Source organism: Trachypithecus francoisi, unplaced genomic scaffold (genome assembly GCF_009764315.1).
Source record: "Trachypithecus francoisi isolate TF-2019V2 unplaced genomic scaffold, Tfra_2.0 Lachesis_group8, whole genome shotgun sequence".
In the NCBI taxonomy this organism is placed as follows: domain Eukaryota; kingdom Metazoa; phylum Chordata; class Mammalia; order Primates; family Cercopithecidae; genus Trachypithecus; species Trachypithecus francoisi.
Window position 1 is genome coordinate 6,861,612 of NW_022681473.1, and position 16,995 is coordinate 6,878,606.

Consider the following 16,995-nt stretch of genomic DNA (forward strand, 5'->3'; position numbering starts at 1 on the left):
CTGTTAATATTTTCTGCTCAGATTAACATTATTGTGAGAGGGCAGATTTTGCCAATGAAGAACTGGGGATCAAAACTCATTGTGGTGGGGGAACCAGACCCTTGCTCTGCCTTCCTACTCAGTATGGAATCTTCCTGACTGGTGGGGCAGGCCGGGCAGGACTTGGGACCCCAGGAGAGCCAAAACGGCAAACACTCGGACTAAGAGTGGGCAGCATCTTTGGGCACAGACTGTGAGAAAGGAGGTTTCAGAACCCATGGGCTTCTCCAGCCAGGTCTCCTGGGGCCGGTGGGGGTTGGGTGGGAGCAGGGAAGGGGCCTGGATTAGCCCAAACTCTCTTCAGACCTCCAAACCTGCCCCCACAACGCTGGGCGGGCCAAAGGACCGAGTGAAGGCTCCAGCTGGGCTCTAGGGAGTTACAAACTAGCCACGGGGATTAGCGAAGCTGAAAAGAACATTTGCCTAGGAAGGGAAAACGGGAAGTGAGAGGCTGAGGATAACTCTCTTCAAGTCTCTCGGGACCCACAGCAGACCAATGGGGGCCGGGGGAGGTGGTGAAGTAGGGGCATCCCGACAGGTCCCCCGCCCCAGCCTGCCCCTCCTCCCGCAGCCCACAGCTGTGGCACCGCCCCGCCCCTCACCCTACACTGCCTACCATTGGCTAGCGCCAGGGCCCCGCCCCGCAGAGGCGGCCTGCCATTGGCTGAAGTCTTTCCTGTTTGCGTGCTTGTTGGGGTGGGGGAGGCGTCCCTCCCTGGACCCCGGCGACTTCCTCTCTCGGTTTGTCTGGGTCATCTTGTCTGCCCGCCGCTGGCCTGGCCCCGTCTGTCTCTCTCAGCAGCTGTCTTTCTCGCGCCCACTGGCCGGTCTCTCCTCTTCCCCGCAGTCGCCTCCTTCTCTGCCTGCCTGGGTGGCCGCCATGGGCCGGAAGCGGCTCATCACTGATTCCTACCCGGTTGTGAAGAGGAGGGAGGGGCCCGCTGGGCACAGCAAGGGGGAGCTGGCACCCGAGCTAGGTCTCTGAGGTGTGAGGGAGGCAGGAGGAGTGGACACGGAGGGGCCTAGAGGACGTGGGCGGAGGGGCAGATGGAAGGGGAAAGGTGGCCTGTCCTCCCCTCCCAACACCAGATCTAGCTGCGGGGTGGCAGAGGCAAAGGGGTGGTGAGGAAGGCTGGGAGGTGAGGGGCAGGAGACTGAGGACAGCCTCGCACTGAAGAGCAGCTGTCATTGCAGGGGAGGAGCCCCAGCCCCGCGACGAGGAGGAAGCGGAGCTGGAGCTGCTGAGGCAGTTTGACCTGGCCTGGCAGTACGGGCCCTGCACCGGTGAGAACCCACCCAGCCCACGGAGGTGCCTCTCCCAGACAGTCCCGTAACCCACACGTCTCTGAAGTCACCCAAGCGCTTGTGTGACTCTGACCCTCAGGCACTGTCTCCCCCAAACACACACATTCTCCAGCTCAGACTCTACCCCACCCCCCACAAGGCTCCAGAGTCTTCTTCCCACCCTGGCAGGGATCACACGGCTGCAGCGCTGGTGTCGGGCCAAGCAGATGGGCTTGGAGCCTCCCCCAGAGGTGTGGGAGGTGCTGAAGACCCACCCTGGAGACCCCCGCTTCCAGTGCAGGTCAGAGACAGGCCGGGAGGGCTTTCAGGGGAGGCAGGGCCTTCTCTAGGCACGGTCACCCTGCTGTCCTGACCTGAGGGAGAAATGGATGGAGGGTTGAAGGGCCTTGCTGAACAGGCAAGAAGGTTCTATAAGGTGCCTGGCTCAGGAGGACACGCTACTGTAATAATCCTTTTTTTTTTTTTTTTTTGACACAGAGTCTTACTCTGTCACCCAGGCTGGAGTGTAGTGGCGCAATCTTGGCTCACTGCAAGCTTTGCCTCCCAGGTTCACGCCATTCTCCTGCCTCAGCCTCCCGAGTAGCTGGGACTACAGGCGCTCGCCACCTCGCCCGGCTACTTTTGTTTTTGTATTTTTAGTAGAGACGGGGTTTCACTGTGTTAGCCAGGATGGTCTTGATCTCCTGACCTCGTGATCCACCCGCCTCAGCCTCCCAAAGTGCTGGGATTACTGGCGTGTGCCACCGCACCCGGCCAATAATTCTTACCTCCACAAGCTAATCGGGGGCAAAGGTACACCCAGGAACCAAGGAACTATCTATTTAGAACCGAGGGGTTTCCCAAGGACTATGGGCATGGCCAAGAATAGCTGGTGAAATCAGATCCAGGGACTCAACAACTGACTCTCTCTCTCTCTCTCTCTGGGATATACCTCCCTCCCACCCCATCTTCTACAGCCTCTGGCATCTCTATCCCCTGTGAGGCACCATGTATGACCTCCTGCCCTTGGCTGTCTTGCTCATCACCCAAGAATCTCAGGACAGAAGCAAGAGCCCATTGCTCCTGCTCAGCTCAGCCCCGCTGCGGAGGAACCCTTGGCAGGCAGAACCTGGAGGTGTCAGAGGCTCAACTCCTCCATCTAACCAGCAGGCTCCCAGAGCCCCCCTGGAAGAGCCTGCACAGCTGAAGCAGAGTGCTTCTAGATGGAGAGTGGTCACTGGGGAAAAGGACCTGGCCATCACCTTCCAATACCTGCTGCCTGTCTCCCTGACCCATGGTGTGGCAAGTTAGGCACAGCCAGACATGGACAGTTGATCCATGAGGCAAAGATGCTGTCCTACCTATGGCTAGGAATCAGAGCAGGACTGGCTGAGCTCCCAGGGCAAGGGGTTCACTAATGCTTACCAATAAAGAATATTAAGCCTGGAATCCTGACCTTCAGTCCTTTACTGTAGCCCTGCTTTGACTGGCAGTCCCTAGCAAGTTAGGAGATGGGAGAACCACCACCACAGCTCTTTTCCTTCAAGAAAGTCCTAGGCCTGAGAGGGAGAAGACAGCTTAAGAGATGGATCAAGTCCTCGGAAGAGCTGAGCGACCTCTGGTGCCCCCTGGTGGCCCACAGGGAAACTATTCATGACTCACCTTCCTGGAGCAGCCAGGGAAAACCTACCTGACCCGCCAGCCACCTGGTTTGCTAAGCAGTGCCCACTTCACAAACATGGGTGCTTTGCCAGAGAAGGACCTTTGGGGTCCATGGCTCATGAAGTCCAAACATATCTATACATTCCCAGCAAGCACCTCTGGCTTCCCATATCAGGGACCACCTTGATCAAAGCAGAGCTGGGGAGGGTCTCAACTTGCAGGACCTGCTCAGACATGGCCATCATCTGAGGGGCTTTGGTAAGAAACTGATGGCTGGGCGTGGTGGCTCACGCTTGTAATTCCAACACTTTGGGAGGCTGAGGTGGGCGGATCACGAGGTCAAGAGATGGAGACCATCATGGCTAACAAGGTGAAACCCCATCTCTACTAAAAATACAAAAAATTAGCCGGGTGTGGTGACAGGCGCCTGTAGTTCCAGCTACTCAGAAGGCTGAGGCAGGAAAATGGTGTGAACCTGGGAGGCGGAGCTGGCAGTGAGCTGATACCGCGCCACTGCACTCCAGCCTGGGTGACAGAACGAGACTCCTCAAAAAAAAAAAAGGCTGGACACAGTGGCTCACGCCTGTAATCCCAGCACTTTGGGAGGCCAAGGCGGGTGGATCACGAGGTCAGGAGATCGAGACCATCCTGGCTAACACGGTGAAACCCCATCTCTACTAAAAATACAAAAAATTAGCCGGGCGTGGTGGCGGGCGCCTGTAGTCCCAGCTACTTGGGAGGCTGAGGCAGGAGAATGGCGTGAACCCAGGAAGCGGAGCTTGCAGTAAGCCGAGATCGCACCACTGCACTCCAGCCTGGGCGACTGAGCAAGACTGTCTCAAAAAAAAAAAAAGAAGAAGAAGAAGAAAAGAAACTGACGGCGCTGGGGGATGGAGAACTGGCTGGAGCCAGAAACAATGCCCAGGAGACTCGGGGTCAGGGTATGACATGGAGAATAGAGTCAGTAACCGCTTCTGTAGCGTTACCTTCATCTACTGTAGCAGCCCTCCATCGTGGGGGCAGATGGAGGCAGCACTAGTAACTTCTTGGAAACAGGCCTAGAGAGCAGCTAAGTGGCCTGTGTAACCCCTGTCTTACTGAGCACTGATCATGTTTCGGGTACTTTAAATGTATTATCTCGAATCCTCCTAAAAAGCCTTCCAGGTAGGTTTTACCGAGAGGGGAACCGAAACTAAGAAAGGTTAAGTAAAGTTGTCCAAAAGCACACAGCAGGCAAGAGGCAGTGCAGTGACCAGGGGCCACTTGCATTAAGCTCTTCCAGCCTATGCCACAGCTCCCACCCAGCTGCTGAGCACTCACTATGTGCCAGGCACCAAAGGTCCCCTTGGGGTGTTACTAATGGTCAGGAGATGGACAAAAACAAACACGTAAGTTAATTATGTCAGGTAGCAGTCACTAGTAAGCAAAATCAGAGTTGGGATCAGAAAGGGTCCAAGGATGCCAGGGTGCTATGTTAGAGAGACTGATCAGGGAAGGCCCTCTGCTAAGGTGGCATCGGAGCAGAGACCTGAAGAAAGGAAGGGAGCAAGGTCTGCACCTGAGTGTTCCAGACAGAAGAAGCATCAAGGAGAAGCTCCCTGAGGGAGGAGTGTTTCCAGCCTGTTCCAGGAAAGGCACTGAGGAGGCCAATGAGGCTGGAGGCCAGGGAGCAAGGAAGGGTGGTGGGAATTGAGAGCAGACAGGCAGCAGGCTGGTCCCTAGGGCCATGATAAGAAATCTGGATTTGATTCTGAGTGAGAGGGGAAGATACTGGAAGGCTTGAAGCCAATACATGACAGTCAGCTGATGTTTCGAAAACATTACTCTGTTGGTGGAAAACAAGATTGTGGAGCTGGGGAAAACAGAGGTAGCAAAACCACTCAGGAGGCCTCTGACGTTGGCCTCATGAGAGTTGAGCTTGATCTGGACCAGCATGAGAAGGTGAAGTGGCCAGGTACACTCTGTATTTTGAAGGAAGAGCTGACTGGCAGGACTTGCCTATAGGACTGTGGGATTTAAGAGGGAGGAGCCAAGGATAACTCCAAAGGTTTTGGTTTGGGCGACTGGAAGGACAGAGTTCTCATTACCAAGATGGGAAAACTTGTGGGAAGGGTAGGGTGGGAATCTGGAGCTCCATCTTAGACATGCTGAAGTATCTGTGCCACTTCCACGGGGACATGGGGTACAGGCAGTGGATATGTACGTCTCGGGTTCTGAGGCATTCTAGGTTTAATATAAACTTGGGAATCTTTTAGATGGCCTTGAAAGCCACAACAGTGGATGAGATCCCCGGAGTGAGTGTAAAGAGAGAAGTAGTCTGAGAAATCCAGTAGGGAGAGAACCTGAGGTTACAGGAGATGAGAAGGCAGTTGTGTGAGTGCGATCTTTGTGAGGGTAAGGAGGGCCAGGAACCAGGATACGGAAAGAGGGTGGCCTTCAGTAGACACATGCACTGTGACAGGAAGGGAGACAGAGAACATGAGAGAAGCCTCAGGTAGGGGCATATATTTGGGGATGGGAATATTCAAGAATCAGATATTTACTAAGAGCCTGGCGCTGCTGGGAGGGCTCTGATGTTTACTAAGTGCCTATCCATGCCATCTGCCATGTGAAATGCTGCACACATGTTATCTAGATGAATCCTGAGAACAATCTCATTAGGGGAGTACTATCCATGTTTTACAGATAAGGAAACCAAGGCTGAGAGGAAAAGTGCCTTGCTCAATCAGTAAACACCAGGGCCTGAATTCACCCCACACCTGCACTCCAGATGTTGGAGGATAAGAATGTTGTTGAGGAGGTAAGGACTACATATGTGACAAGTTAGAAAACCATGTAATACAAGTACTTTCCTGAGGCAACATAGGAGTGGTATAGACACTGAATTGTCTGAGTTCTCAGAAAGGAAAGAGCACCACAGGTGACAGGGACCCGCTGCACGAGCCTCAAGCACAGGGACTGCCACTTCCCTCCCGCTGCACTGTATTCCCCTTGCCGCACCTCATCTGCACCTAGCCCCTTCTAATCAGGGGTCCCTGTTTCTCACCTTCCCACCTTCCACTGCAGGGCGAATGCAGACTCCCCACTGCAGGGGACAGCACCACACGGAATGTTCTTAGTCATTTCTTTCACCGATTTTGCATTCTACTCCCTATGTCTGGAGTAGCTGTACTTCTTTTTTGACACAGAGTCTCACTCTGTCACTCAGGCTGAAGTGTAGTGGGATGATCTTGGCTCATTGCAACCTCTGCCTCCAGGGTTCAAGCAATTCTTGGGCCTCAGCCTCCCAAGTAGCTGGGATTAGAGGTATCCACCACCATGCCCGGCTAATTTTTGTATTTTTGGTAGAGATGGGGTTTCATCACATTGGTCAGGCTGGTCTTGAACTCCTGACCTTAAGTGATTCACTCAGCCTCCCAAAATGCTGAGATTACAGGCGTGAAACACTGTGCCCAGCCTGGAGTAGCTGTATTAACATAAAAGTAGGTGAAATTATTTATAATTAAATAAAATGAAGTCTCCAGGAAGATGTGCCACGTGTGGCCTATGGCTGCTTTCAGTTACCCCTGATACATCTACCACCACCTCACTCAGCTTGAACAGCACTTCAGAAATACTAAAAAGCGGCCGGGCGCGGTGGCTCAAGCCTGTAATCCCAGCACTTTGGGAGGCCGAGACGGGCGGATCACGAGGTCAGGAGATGGAGACCATCCTGGCTAACACGGTGAAACCCCGTCTCTACTAAAAATACAAAAAATTAGCCGGGCGAGGTGGCGGGCGCCTGTAGTCCCAGCTACTCGGGAGGCTGAGGCAGGAGAATGGCGTAAACCCGGGAGGCGGAGCTTGCAGTGAGCTGAGATCCGGCCACTGCACTCCAGTCCGGGCGGCAGAGCGAGACTCCGCCTCAAAAAAAAAAAAAAAAAAAAAAAGAAATACTAAAAAGCATATATATATATTATATATCATATATATTATATCATATATATTATATATAATTTTTGAGAAAGGGTCTTGCTCTGTTGCCCAAGCTGGAGCACAGTGGTGCAATCATGGCTCACTGCAGCCTCAAACTCCCAGGCTCAAGCTATCCTCCTGCCTTGGTCTCCCAAGTAGCTGGGACTACATGCACATATCATACACTGAGATAGTCCTGTTATGTTGCCCAGGCTGGTCTCACACTCCTGAGGCCAAACAATCCTCCTGCCTTGGCCTGCTAAAGTACTGGGCTTACGGGAGTGAACTGCCACACCCAGCCAGAGAACAGTGTTCTAGACTAAGGGAATGAGCTGAACAAAGGCAAGCAGAAGGGAATCGTGTGTGCCACAGGCTAGGTGTGCAGAGCTGTGAAGTATATACCACAGAGGTTTCCACATAAAATCATACAAAACTAGCATTTGGCTGGGAGTGGTGGTTCATGCCTGTAATCCCAGCACTTTGGGAGGCCGAGGTGGGCGGATCACCTGAGGTTGGCAGTTCGAGACCAGCCTGACCAACATGGTGAAACCCTGTCTCTATTAAAAATGCAAAATTAGCCAGGCATGGAGGCTCATGCCTGTAATCGCAGCTACTCAGGAGGCTGAGGCAGGAGAATCGCTTGAATCCAGGAGGTGGAGGTTGCAGTGATGCAGTAAGCCAAGATCACGCCACTGTACTCCAGCCTGGGCAACAAGAGTCATGCTCCATCTCAAAAAAAAAAAAAAAAAAAAAAAGAAAAGAAAAAAGGGACAAAGAACTATAAGAGATGTTGCAAAGGAAGTTTGCAAAACTTGCATTTGGGAAGGGAAGAATGGGGAGGACGTGTCAAATATGACTCAGGTTTTGAGCTTGGGTGGGTGAGAGAATGCTGATGCCATGGGAAGAAAAATGGAAACTGGGAGGGGGAAGACAGGCTCAATTTCCTACATGCTTGGTTTGAGATGACTACAGGACACCCAAATGGAAATACCTGGTAGGAAATGGAAACAGAGCTCAAGTCCAGCAGAAAGGTCATGGGAGGGGCGGTATCCGGGGGACAAGGAAATTACCTGCATAGAACTGACCTATGCGCACAGATGAAAGATTCAAGAGAGACAGGCAAAGAGAAGACCAAGCATCACACTTGGGAAAATTCGCTCTAGAAAATGGTGGAAGAAGATCCAGCAAACCAGAGGGGAAGAGTGCTCAGAGTGGCAGGAGAACCAAGGCAGAGCAAGTGTCCCAGAAGTCACCAGTGCGATGCTGCAGAGACATCAAGGAAGATACTGTCAGGAAGCATGGAGGGGACTAGACCTCATTCCATTCCTCCATTTCCCACTTCCCTCTCTCTCCGTTTTGTAGTTCTCGCTAGTGTCTTTGGCTGTCATGGTAACTACCAGTACCACACCCCTCTATGAAGGCCACGCTGATTCATTCTTTATTGACTCAGGTGTGGCAACATGTATCCACCCTCAGACAAACTCACTATAGCTTGAAGGTTTAAGGAGCTCATTTACCAAGAAACTAAAGGCAACACAGGAAAGAAGCAAGTTTCTGAACTGGTCTAAGAGCAGAAGAAAGCTACGACAGTGCCAGCTTGAGGCCGATTTGGGTTACTGCCGCCCCGGGACTCGAGATTCTCAAAATGATTCCTAGTTTTCCACGCAGGTAGGTCTCCAGTTTATCCACCTGAGTCCTAAGCTAGAAAACCATAACTTTGTGCTAGTCATGGCAGACGCAAATGATTAGAACCCCAGGCCCTAAGCCCCAAGAGCTCACTGTAGTAGGGAGACAAAAAACAGACACGGAGGTAAACTTCAAACAATGCTGCAAGACAGGAATGGGCCTGGCCTATGGCAACCCTTCAGCTGAGTATATAAGGATGAGTAGTGGTGTCACAAGGTGGACAAGTGATGGTAGACCATGTGTTGGGGTCTGAGTCCTTCTTGAGCCCAACTTTGGTCCTTTGTCTCTTGAAGGAAAAGGCATCTCCTAGGAACTTCCTCTGGGATGTGAGCCTCCATCCAGACCTCGTGGATGCCCCTTCACCTCACCTAGAGGCACCAATGGTTCCTATGCCTGCAGGCCTTGCCCTTGACTGGAGGATGTTTTTCCCTCTGTGCAGCCTTCCCTGAAGAGAGTTAAGGATTTCCCCTCTGCTTCCCATGGTAACCTATTTCTGTTTTATTACAGCATGTCACATTGCCACAACAATACGCTTCATTGTTTCCAATGCTAGAGAATATTTTATCTCTGTTGGTGTATACCTAACACAAGGTTGGCTACATAGTAAGCGCTCAAAGCTGGCTGAGGTTGGTCACAGTGGCTCACCCCTGTAATCCTAGCACTTTGGGAGGCTGAGGCAGGAGGATCACTTGGACCCAGGAGTTTGAGAGCAGCCTGGGCAACAAAGGGGTATTCTGTCTCTACAATAAATAAATAAATAAATAAATAAAAATTGGCTGGGGGTGGCACATGCCTGTGGCCCCAGCTACTCAGTGGCGCTGAGGCAGGAGGATCGCTTGAGCCCGTGAAGTTGAACTGCAGTGAGCTATATTCCCACCACAGCACTCCAGCCTGAGCAACACAGCAAGACCCTGTCCAAAAAAAAAAAAAGCTGACCAAACCTTCCCACTTCACTCACACCTACCTTTTTTTTTTTTTTTTTGAGACAAAGTCTTGCTCTGTCACCTAGGCTGGAGTTCAGTGGCATCATCTTGGTTCACAGCAACCTCTGCCTCCCAGGTTCAAGCGATTCTCTTGCCTCAGCCTCCCAAGTAGCTGGGATTACAGGCATGCACCACCATGTCCGGCTAATTTTATATTTTTAGTAGAGACAAGGTTTCACCATGTTGGCCAGACTGGTCTTGAACTCCTGACCTCAGGTGATCTGCCCACCTTGGCCTCCCAAAGTGTTGGGATTACAGGCGTGAGCCACCGTGCCCCGCCTGCTCACACCTACTTTTTGATCCTGTCTAGCTCATGAGAATCATTTGTGTGAGAGTTGTAAATGCAACTCTTTGGGCTCTAAGTCAGTTCTCCATAGGGGTTGTGTGGTCTTAATGGTAGGAGCCATCTTTTCCTAAGGCCTTCTCAGTGAGGAAGGCATCAAAGCTGTCAACTGCAGAAGCAGGCCCTTTTTATATCCTGTTTTGAAGCCCGTGCCTCCACTGGGCTGGCCATGCAGTGCTCAGCCAAGGTCCTCTGGGGTGCAGAGTAGAGACGCTCATCATTGCAGTGAGCCATCCAGCCCATTTCTCCACATGCTCTTGGGAGAATGGCTGGCCAGGATCTGACTATTCCAGTCCCGCAATGCTGTAGTATACACTTGTACAACTCTAAGGACACTAATTTGGCATTATATATCAAAATTATAAATGAACCTAGCCTTTTCAGTCTATATCTAGAAATTTATCCTACAGATACGTTGGTATGTGTAAAATAACATATGTAAGGTTATTTATTATAAAACTCTTTGTAATAGCAAAGAATATAAATAGCCTAAAATTCTATCATCCATAAGGGACTGGGCCAGGTGCAGTGGTTCACACCTGTAATCCCAAATATTTGGGGGGCCAAGGTGGGAGGCCGCTTGAGGCAAGGGGTTCAAGTCCAGCCCAAGTAACATAGCAAAATCTTGTCTCTACAAAAAATGTTAAAAATTAGCCCACTGTGGTGGCTTGCACCAGTGGTTCCAGCTACTCGGGAGGCTGAGGTTGGGGAGGACCCCTTGAGCCTGGTAGGTTGAGGCTGTAATGAGCTGTGACTGCACCACTGCACTCCAGCCTAGGTGACAGAGCAAGACTCTATCTCCAAAAAAAAAAAAAAATAAGGGCCAAGTGCAGTGGTTCTTGCCTATAATCCCAGCATGTTGGGAGGCCAAGGCAGGAGGATTGCTTAAGCTCAAGAGAATTTGAGACCAGTCTGGGCAAGAGAGTGAAACACCATCTCTATGTGAAAAAAAAAAAAAAAAAATTGCTGGGCGCGGTGGCTCACGCCTGTAATCCCAGCACTTTGGGAGGCTGAGGCGGGCAGATCACGAGGTCAGGAGATCGAGACCATCCTGGCTAACACAGTGAAACCCCGTCTCTACTAAAAAGACAAAAAATGAGCCGGGCATGGTGGCAGGCGCCTGTAGTCCCAGCGACTCGGGAGGCTGAGGCAGGAGAATGGCGTGAACCCGGGAGGCGGACCTTGCAGTGAGCTGAGACTGCGCCACTGCACTCCGGCCTGTGTGACAGAGCGAGACTCCATCTCACAAAAAATAATAATAATAATAATTAATTCTCCCTATGTTGCCCAGGCTGGTCTTGAACTTCTGGACTCAAGCGATCTTCCTGCCTCGGCCTCCCAAAGTGCTGGGATTACTGGCATAAGCCACCATTGCCTGGCCAAGTTCATTCACTTTTGTTGCCGAATAATATTCCATTGTGTATTGGCTGGGGGCAGTGGCTCACGCCTGTAATGCCAGCACTTTGGGAGACCAAGGCGGGTGGATCACGAGGTCAGGAGTTTGAGATCAGCCTAACCACCATGGTGAAACCCCGTCTCTACTAAAAATACAAAAAAATTAGCCAGGCATGGTGGCACGTGCCTGTAATCTTGGCTACTCAGGAGGCTGAGGCAGGAAAATTGCTTGAACCCGGGAGGCGGAGGTTGCAGTGAGCCGAGATCATGCCACTGTACTCCAGCCTGGATGACAGAGCAAGATTCCGTCTCAAAAAAAAAAAAAAATCCATTGTGTGAATATACTAAAATGTGTTTATCCCATTTATCAGCTGATGAACATTTGGGTTTTTCCAGTTTTAGACTCTGATGGATCGAGCTGTTATAAACATTCATGTACAAATCTTTGTGTGGGCAGTTTTCATTCTTCTTGGCTATATGCCAAAGAATCACATTGCTATGTTATATATCGTATATATATTTGACCTTAGAGTAAACTACCAGTCTGTTTTCCAAAGTGGTTCTACCATTTTATTTTTTTGAGATGGAATCTTGCTCTGTCACCCAGGCTGGAGTGCAATGGCACAATCACAGTTCACTGCAGCCTCAAACTTTTGGGCTTAAGCAATCCTCCCACCTCAGCCTCCAGAATAGCTGGGACTAGAGGTGTGAGCTGCTGTGCCTGGCCATGCTCTATTGTTTTCTTTGCTGTGCAGAAGCTTTTTGTTTGATGTAATCCCATTGGCCTACTTTTGCTTTTGCTGCCTGTGCTTTTGAGGTCCTATCTCAAAAATCCTTGCCTAGGTCAATGTCATGAAGCATTTCTCCTGTGTTTTCTTCTAGTAGTTTTATAGTTTGAGGTCTTATATTTAAGTCTTTAATCCCTTTTGCATTAATTTTTGTCATTCTTCTGCATGTAGATATCCACTTTGCCCAGCACCATTTATTGAAGAGACCATCTTTTCGCCAATGTATATTCTTGGCACCTTTGCTGAAAATCAGTTGTGTGGATTTATTTCTGGGTTATCTATACTGTTCCATTGGTCTATGTGTATGTTTTTATGACTGTACCATGCTATTTTGGTTATCATAGCTTTGTAGTATATTTTGAACTCAGGTAGTATGATGCCTCCAGCTTTGTCATTTTTGCTTAGGATTGCTTTGGTTATTTGGGGTCTTTAGTGGTTCCAGACAAAATATTTTGATTTTTTTTTTTTCTTTTTTTGGAGACAGAGTCTCACTTTGTCACCCAAGCTGGAGTGCAGTGGGGCAATCTCAGCTCACTGCAAACTCTGCCTCCCAGGTTCAAGGGATTCTCCTGCCTGAGCCTCCCAAGTAGCTGGGATTACAGGCACCCATCACCATACCTGGCTAATTTTTGTATTTTTAGTAGAGACAGGGTTTCACCATGTTGGCCAGGCTGGTCTAAAATTCTTGACCTCAAGCAATCCACCTGCCTGCCTCAGCCTCCCAACGAGATGGGATTACAGGCGTGAGCCACTGCACCCAGCCAGAATTGTTTTCTTAATAGTACTTTTAGAAGAACCAAAGTTTTAAAATGTGTGCCTGTGTGTGTATGGAGTTTCGCTACTGTTGCCCAAGCTGGAGTGCAATGGTGTGATCTTGGCTCACTGGAACCTCCACCTCCTGGGTTCAGGCGATTCTCCTACCTCAGCCTCCCAAGTAGCTGGAATCACAGGCATGTGCCACCACGCCCAGCTAATTTTTGTATTTTTAGCAGAAACAGGATTTCACCATGTTGGCCAGGCTGGCCTCAAACTCCTGACCTCATGTAATCTACCTGTGTCGGCCTCCCAAAGTGCTAAGATTACAGGCATCAGCCACCACACCTGGCCCAAAGTTTTACATTTTGATGAAATCCAATTTATCATTTTTTTTGTTACTGCTTTTTATGTCCTAAGAAATGTTTACCTACCCCAAAGTAACAAATATTTTCTATTTTTTTCTAGATATTTCATTGTTTTAGCTTTTACATTTAGGTTTAGGATCTATTTTTAATTAATTTCACTGTTTCATTCCTGATAATTGGGGATTTATATTTTCTCTCTTTATTTTCTTAGTGTTACTAGGGACTTACCATTTTATTTTGTTTATTTTATTTTATTTTATTTTATGTATTTTTGGAGACGGAGTCTTACTCTGTCGCCCAGGCTGGAGTACAGTACCGCAATCTCGGCTCACTGGAACCTCTGCCTCCTGGGTTCAAGCAGTTCTCTGCCTCAGCCTCCTGAGTAGCTGAGATTACAGGTACCCACCACCACCATGCCCAGCTAATTTTTGTATTTTTAGTAGAGATGGGGTTTCACCATGTTGGCCAGGCTGGTCTTGAACTCCTGACCTCGTGATCCACCAGTCTCGGTCTCCCAAAGTGCTGGGATTACAAGTGTGAGCCACTGTGCCCTGCCTCAATTTTATTAACTTTTTTTTTTTTTTTTTTTTTTTTTTGAGACGGAGTCTGGCTCTGCCGCCCAGGCTGGAGTGCAGTGGCCGGATCTCAGCTCACTGCAAGCTCTGCCTCCCGGGTTCACGCCGTTCTCCTGCCTCAGCCTCCTGAGTAGCTGGGACTACAGGCGCCCGCCACCACGCCCGGCTAATTTTTTTGTATTTTTTAGTAGAGACGGGGTTTCACCGTGTTAGCCAGGATGGTCTCGATCTCCTGACCTCGTGATCCGCCCGTCTCGGCCTCCCAAAGTGCTGGGATTACAGGCTTGAGCCACCGCGCCCGGCCGAATTTTATTAACTTATTTCAAGAAACCAACTTTTGGCTTTGCTAATTTTCTCCACTTTTTTGTGTATTTTCTATTTCATTTAGAGGTAGAGCTCAAGGTTCAAAAATTTTTTTTTCTTTTTTAATGTGGATATACAGTTCCAGCCCCATTTGTTCAAAGACCTTTTACCCACTTAATTACCTTGGCACTGTCATAAAAAATAATTTGGCCATATAAGTGTGGGACTACTGCCAAACTCTCTATTCTTTCACATTGATACGTTTATCTCAACATCACACTGTCTTGATTTGTGTAGCTTCACAATAAAGCTTGAAATCACATAGAGTTAGTTTTTAAAAACTGGTGTTTTCTGTTTTGTTTTGTTTGTAGAGACAGGGTCTCACCATGTCACCCAGGGTGGTCTGTGGTCTGAAACTCCTGGATTCAAGCGATCCTCCTGCCTCAGCCTCCTAAAGTGCTGGGACTATAGTCATATGCCATGGTACCCAGCCTAGTTTTAAGTGTAGAGGGCTTGCTTATCTTTGGCTAAATTTATTCCTAACAAGGGTTTCATTCTATTATAAGTGAATTTTTTAAAAATTTCATTTTCCCATTGTTTGTTGCTAGAACACAGAAATATAAATGGTTTTTGTATGATCACTTTGTATCCTATTACCTTGGTAAATCCACTTTATTCTAGTGGTTTTTAAAAGATTCTGGCCAGGCACAGTGGTTCATGCCTATACTCCCAGCACTTTGGGAGGCCAAGGCAAGTGGACTGCTTGAGCTCAGGAGTTCGAGGCCAACCTAAGAAACATGGCGAAACCCCATCTCTACAAAGAAGTACAAAAAATTAGCCAGGCATGGTGGCACCCACCTGTAGTCCCAGCTACTTCTGATGCTGGAGTGGAAGAATCACCTGAGCCCCAGAGGTAGAGTGAGCCATGACTGCCACTGCACTCCAACTTGGGCAAGAGAGTGAGACCCTGTCTCAAAAACAAATAATAAATAAAACATTTTTAAAAGGGGTTATTTCATTCAAGTTGTCAAATTTATTTCCATAAAGTTGTTCACAATACTCCTTTTTATCATCTTTTTTTTTTTTTTTTGAGACGGAGTCTCGCTCTGTCGCCCGGGCTGGAGTGCAGTGGCCAGATCTCAGCTCACCACAATCTCCGCCTCCCGGGTTCACGCCATTCTCCTGCCTCAGCCTCCCGAGTAGCTGGGACTACAGGCGCCCGCCACCTCGCCTGGCTAGTTTTTTGTATTTTTTAGTAGAGACAGGGTTTCACCATGTTAGCCAGGATGGTCTCGATCTCCTGACCTAGTGATCCGCCCGTCTCGGCCTCCCAAAGTGCTGGGATTACAGGCTTGAGCCACCGCGCCCGCCCCTTTTATCATCTTAATACATAACAATCTAAACTGGTATCTATTCTTTCATTACTAATAATTGGTAATTTTTTTTGAGACAAGATCTTGCTCTGTTGCCCTGGAGTACAGTGGCACGATCTCGGCTCACTGCAGCCTCTACCTCCCAGGTTCAAGTGATTCTCGTGCCTCAGCCTCCTGAGTAGCTGGGATTACAGGTGTGCGCCATCATGCCTGGCTAATTTTTTGTACTTTTAATAGAGAAGGGGTTTCACCATGTTGGTCAGGCTAGTCTTGAATTCCTGGCCTCAAGTAATCCACCAGCCTTGGCCTCCCAAAGTGTTGGAAATACAGGTATGAGCCACTATACTCGGCCTGTATTTTTTTTTTAATCAGTCTGGATATGGTTTTATCAATTTTATTATTTTTTCAAAGAATCAACTTTTGTCTTTGCTATTTTTCTGTTTTTATTGTATGTGTGTATATATATTTTCTTTCTTTCTTTCTTTTTTGACAGGGTGTTATTCTGTCATTCAAGCTGGATTGCAGTGGTGCAATCATGGCTCACTGCAGCCTCTATCTCCCAGGCTCAAGGGTTCCTCCCACCTCAGCCTCCCAAGTAGCTGTGACTACAGGCATGCCCCACCACGCTGAGCTATTTTTTTTTTTTTTTTTTTTTTGAGATGGAGTCTCGCTCTGCCATCCAGGCTGGAGTGCAGTGGTACGATTTTGGCTCACTGCAAGCTCTGCCTCCCAGGTTCACGCTATTCTCCTGCCTCAGCCTCCCAAGTAGCTGGGACTACAGGCGCCCGCCACCATGTCCGGCTAAGTTTTTGTATTTTTAGTGGAGACAGGGTTTCACCATATTAGCCAAGATGGTCTCGATCTCCTGACCTCGTGATCCACCTGCCTCAGCCTCCCAAAGTGCTGGGATTACAGGCATGAGCCACCGCGCCCAGCCCTGGGCTAATTTTTAAAATTTATTAAATGTTTTAAATATAAAATAAAATAAATTTTCTTCTTTTTTTGACAGGGTCTATGTCACCAAGGCTGGTCTTGAACTCCTATGCTCAAGCAATCTTTCCACCTCAGCCCCATGAGTAGCTGGGACTACAGGTGCACAGCACTGTGCTGTTTCTTTTCTTTTTTTTGCGCTATAATCCACATAATATAAAATTCACCATTATAAAAATTAATTTATTTTTTGAGACAGGGTCCTGCTCTGTTACCTGAGCTGGAAAACAGTGGCAGGATTGCGGCTCACTGCAGCCTTGACCTCCCAGGCTCGAGCAATTCTCCAGCCTCGGCCTCCCAAGTAGCTGGGACTACAGGCACGCACCACTACACCAGGCTAATTTTTGTATTTTTTGTGGAGATGGGATCTTGCTATGTTGCCTAAGCTGGTCTCCAACTCCTGAACTCAAGTCATATAACCGCCTCGGCCTCCCAAAACGCTGGGACTATAGGCATGAGTCACCATGCCCAGCCTCCAAAATTCACAATTTTAAAGTGT

General features: G+C 49.0%; 2 protein-coding genes across 11 annotated transcripts in view; one reads left to right on the forward strand and one right to left on the reverse strand.

Annotated features, from left to right (window-relative positions):
* The window catches only part of RAD9A (RAD9 checkpoint clamp component A), an 83,651-nt gene that overhangs the window by 44,500 nt on the left and 22,156 nt on the right, over nt 1-16,995 (reverse strand). The window lies entirely within an intron of this gene.
* POLD4 (DNA polymerase delta 4, accessory subunit) lies at nt 685-2,772 on the forward strand. 3 transcript variants are annotated; one of them, XR_004435765.1, is made up of 4 exons: nt 685-780; nt 1,234-1,323; nt 1,513-1,624; nt 2,301-2,772. XR_004435765.1 is itself a non-coding variant. In XM_033205123.1 (4 exons), the coding sequence occupies exons 1-4, from the start codon at nt 920-922 to the stop codon at nt 2,323-2,325; spliced, it is 324 nt and encodes a 107-aa protein (XP_033061014.1). In that variant the 5' UTR covers nt 745-919; the 3' UTR covers nt 2,326-2,772. The 3 variants fall into 3 exon arrangements, 2 of the variants coding, with proteins under 2 accessions (XP_033061014.1, XP_033061015.1); XM_033205123.1 differs by having other exon boundaries at nt 745-1,016; XM_033205124.1 differs by lacking the exons at nt 685-780; nt 1,513-1,624 and adding an exon at nt 787-1,016.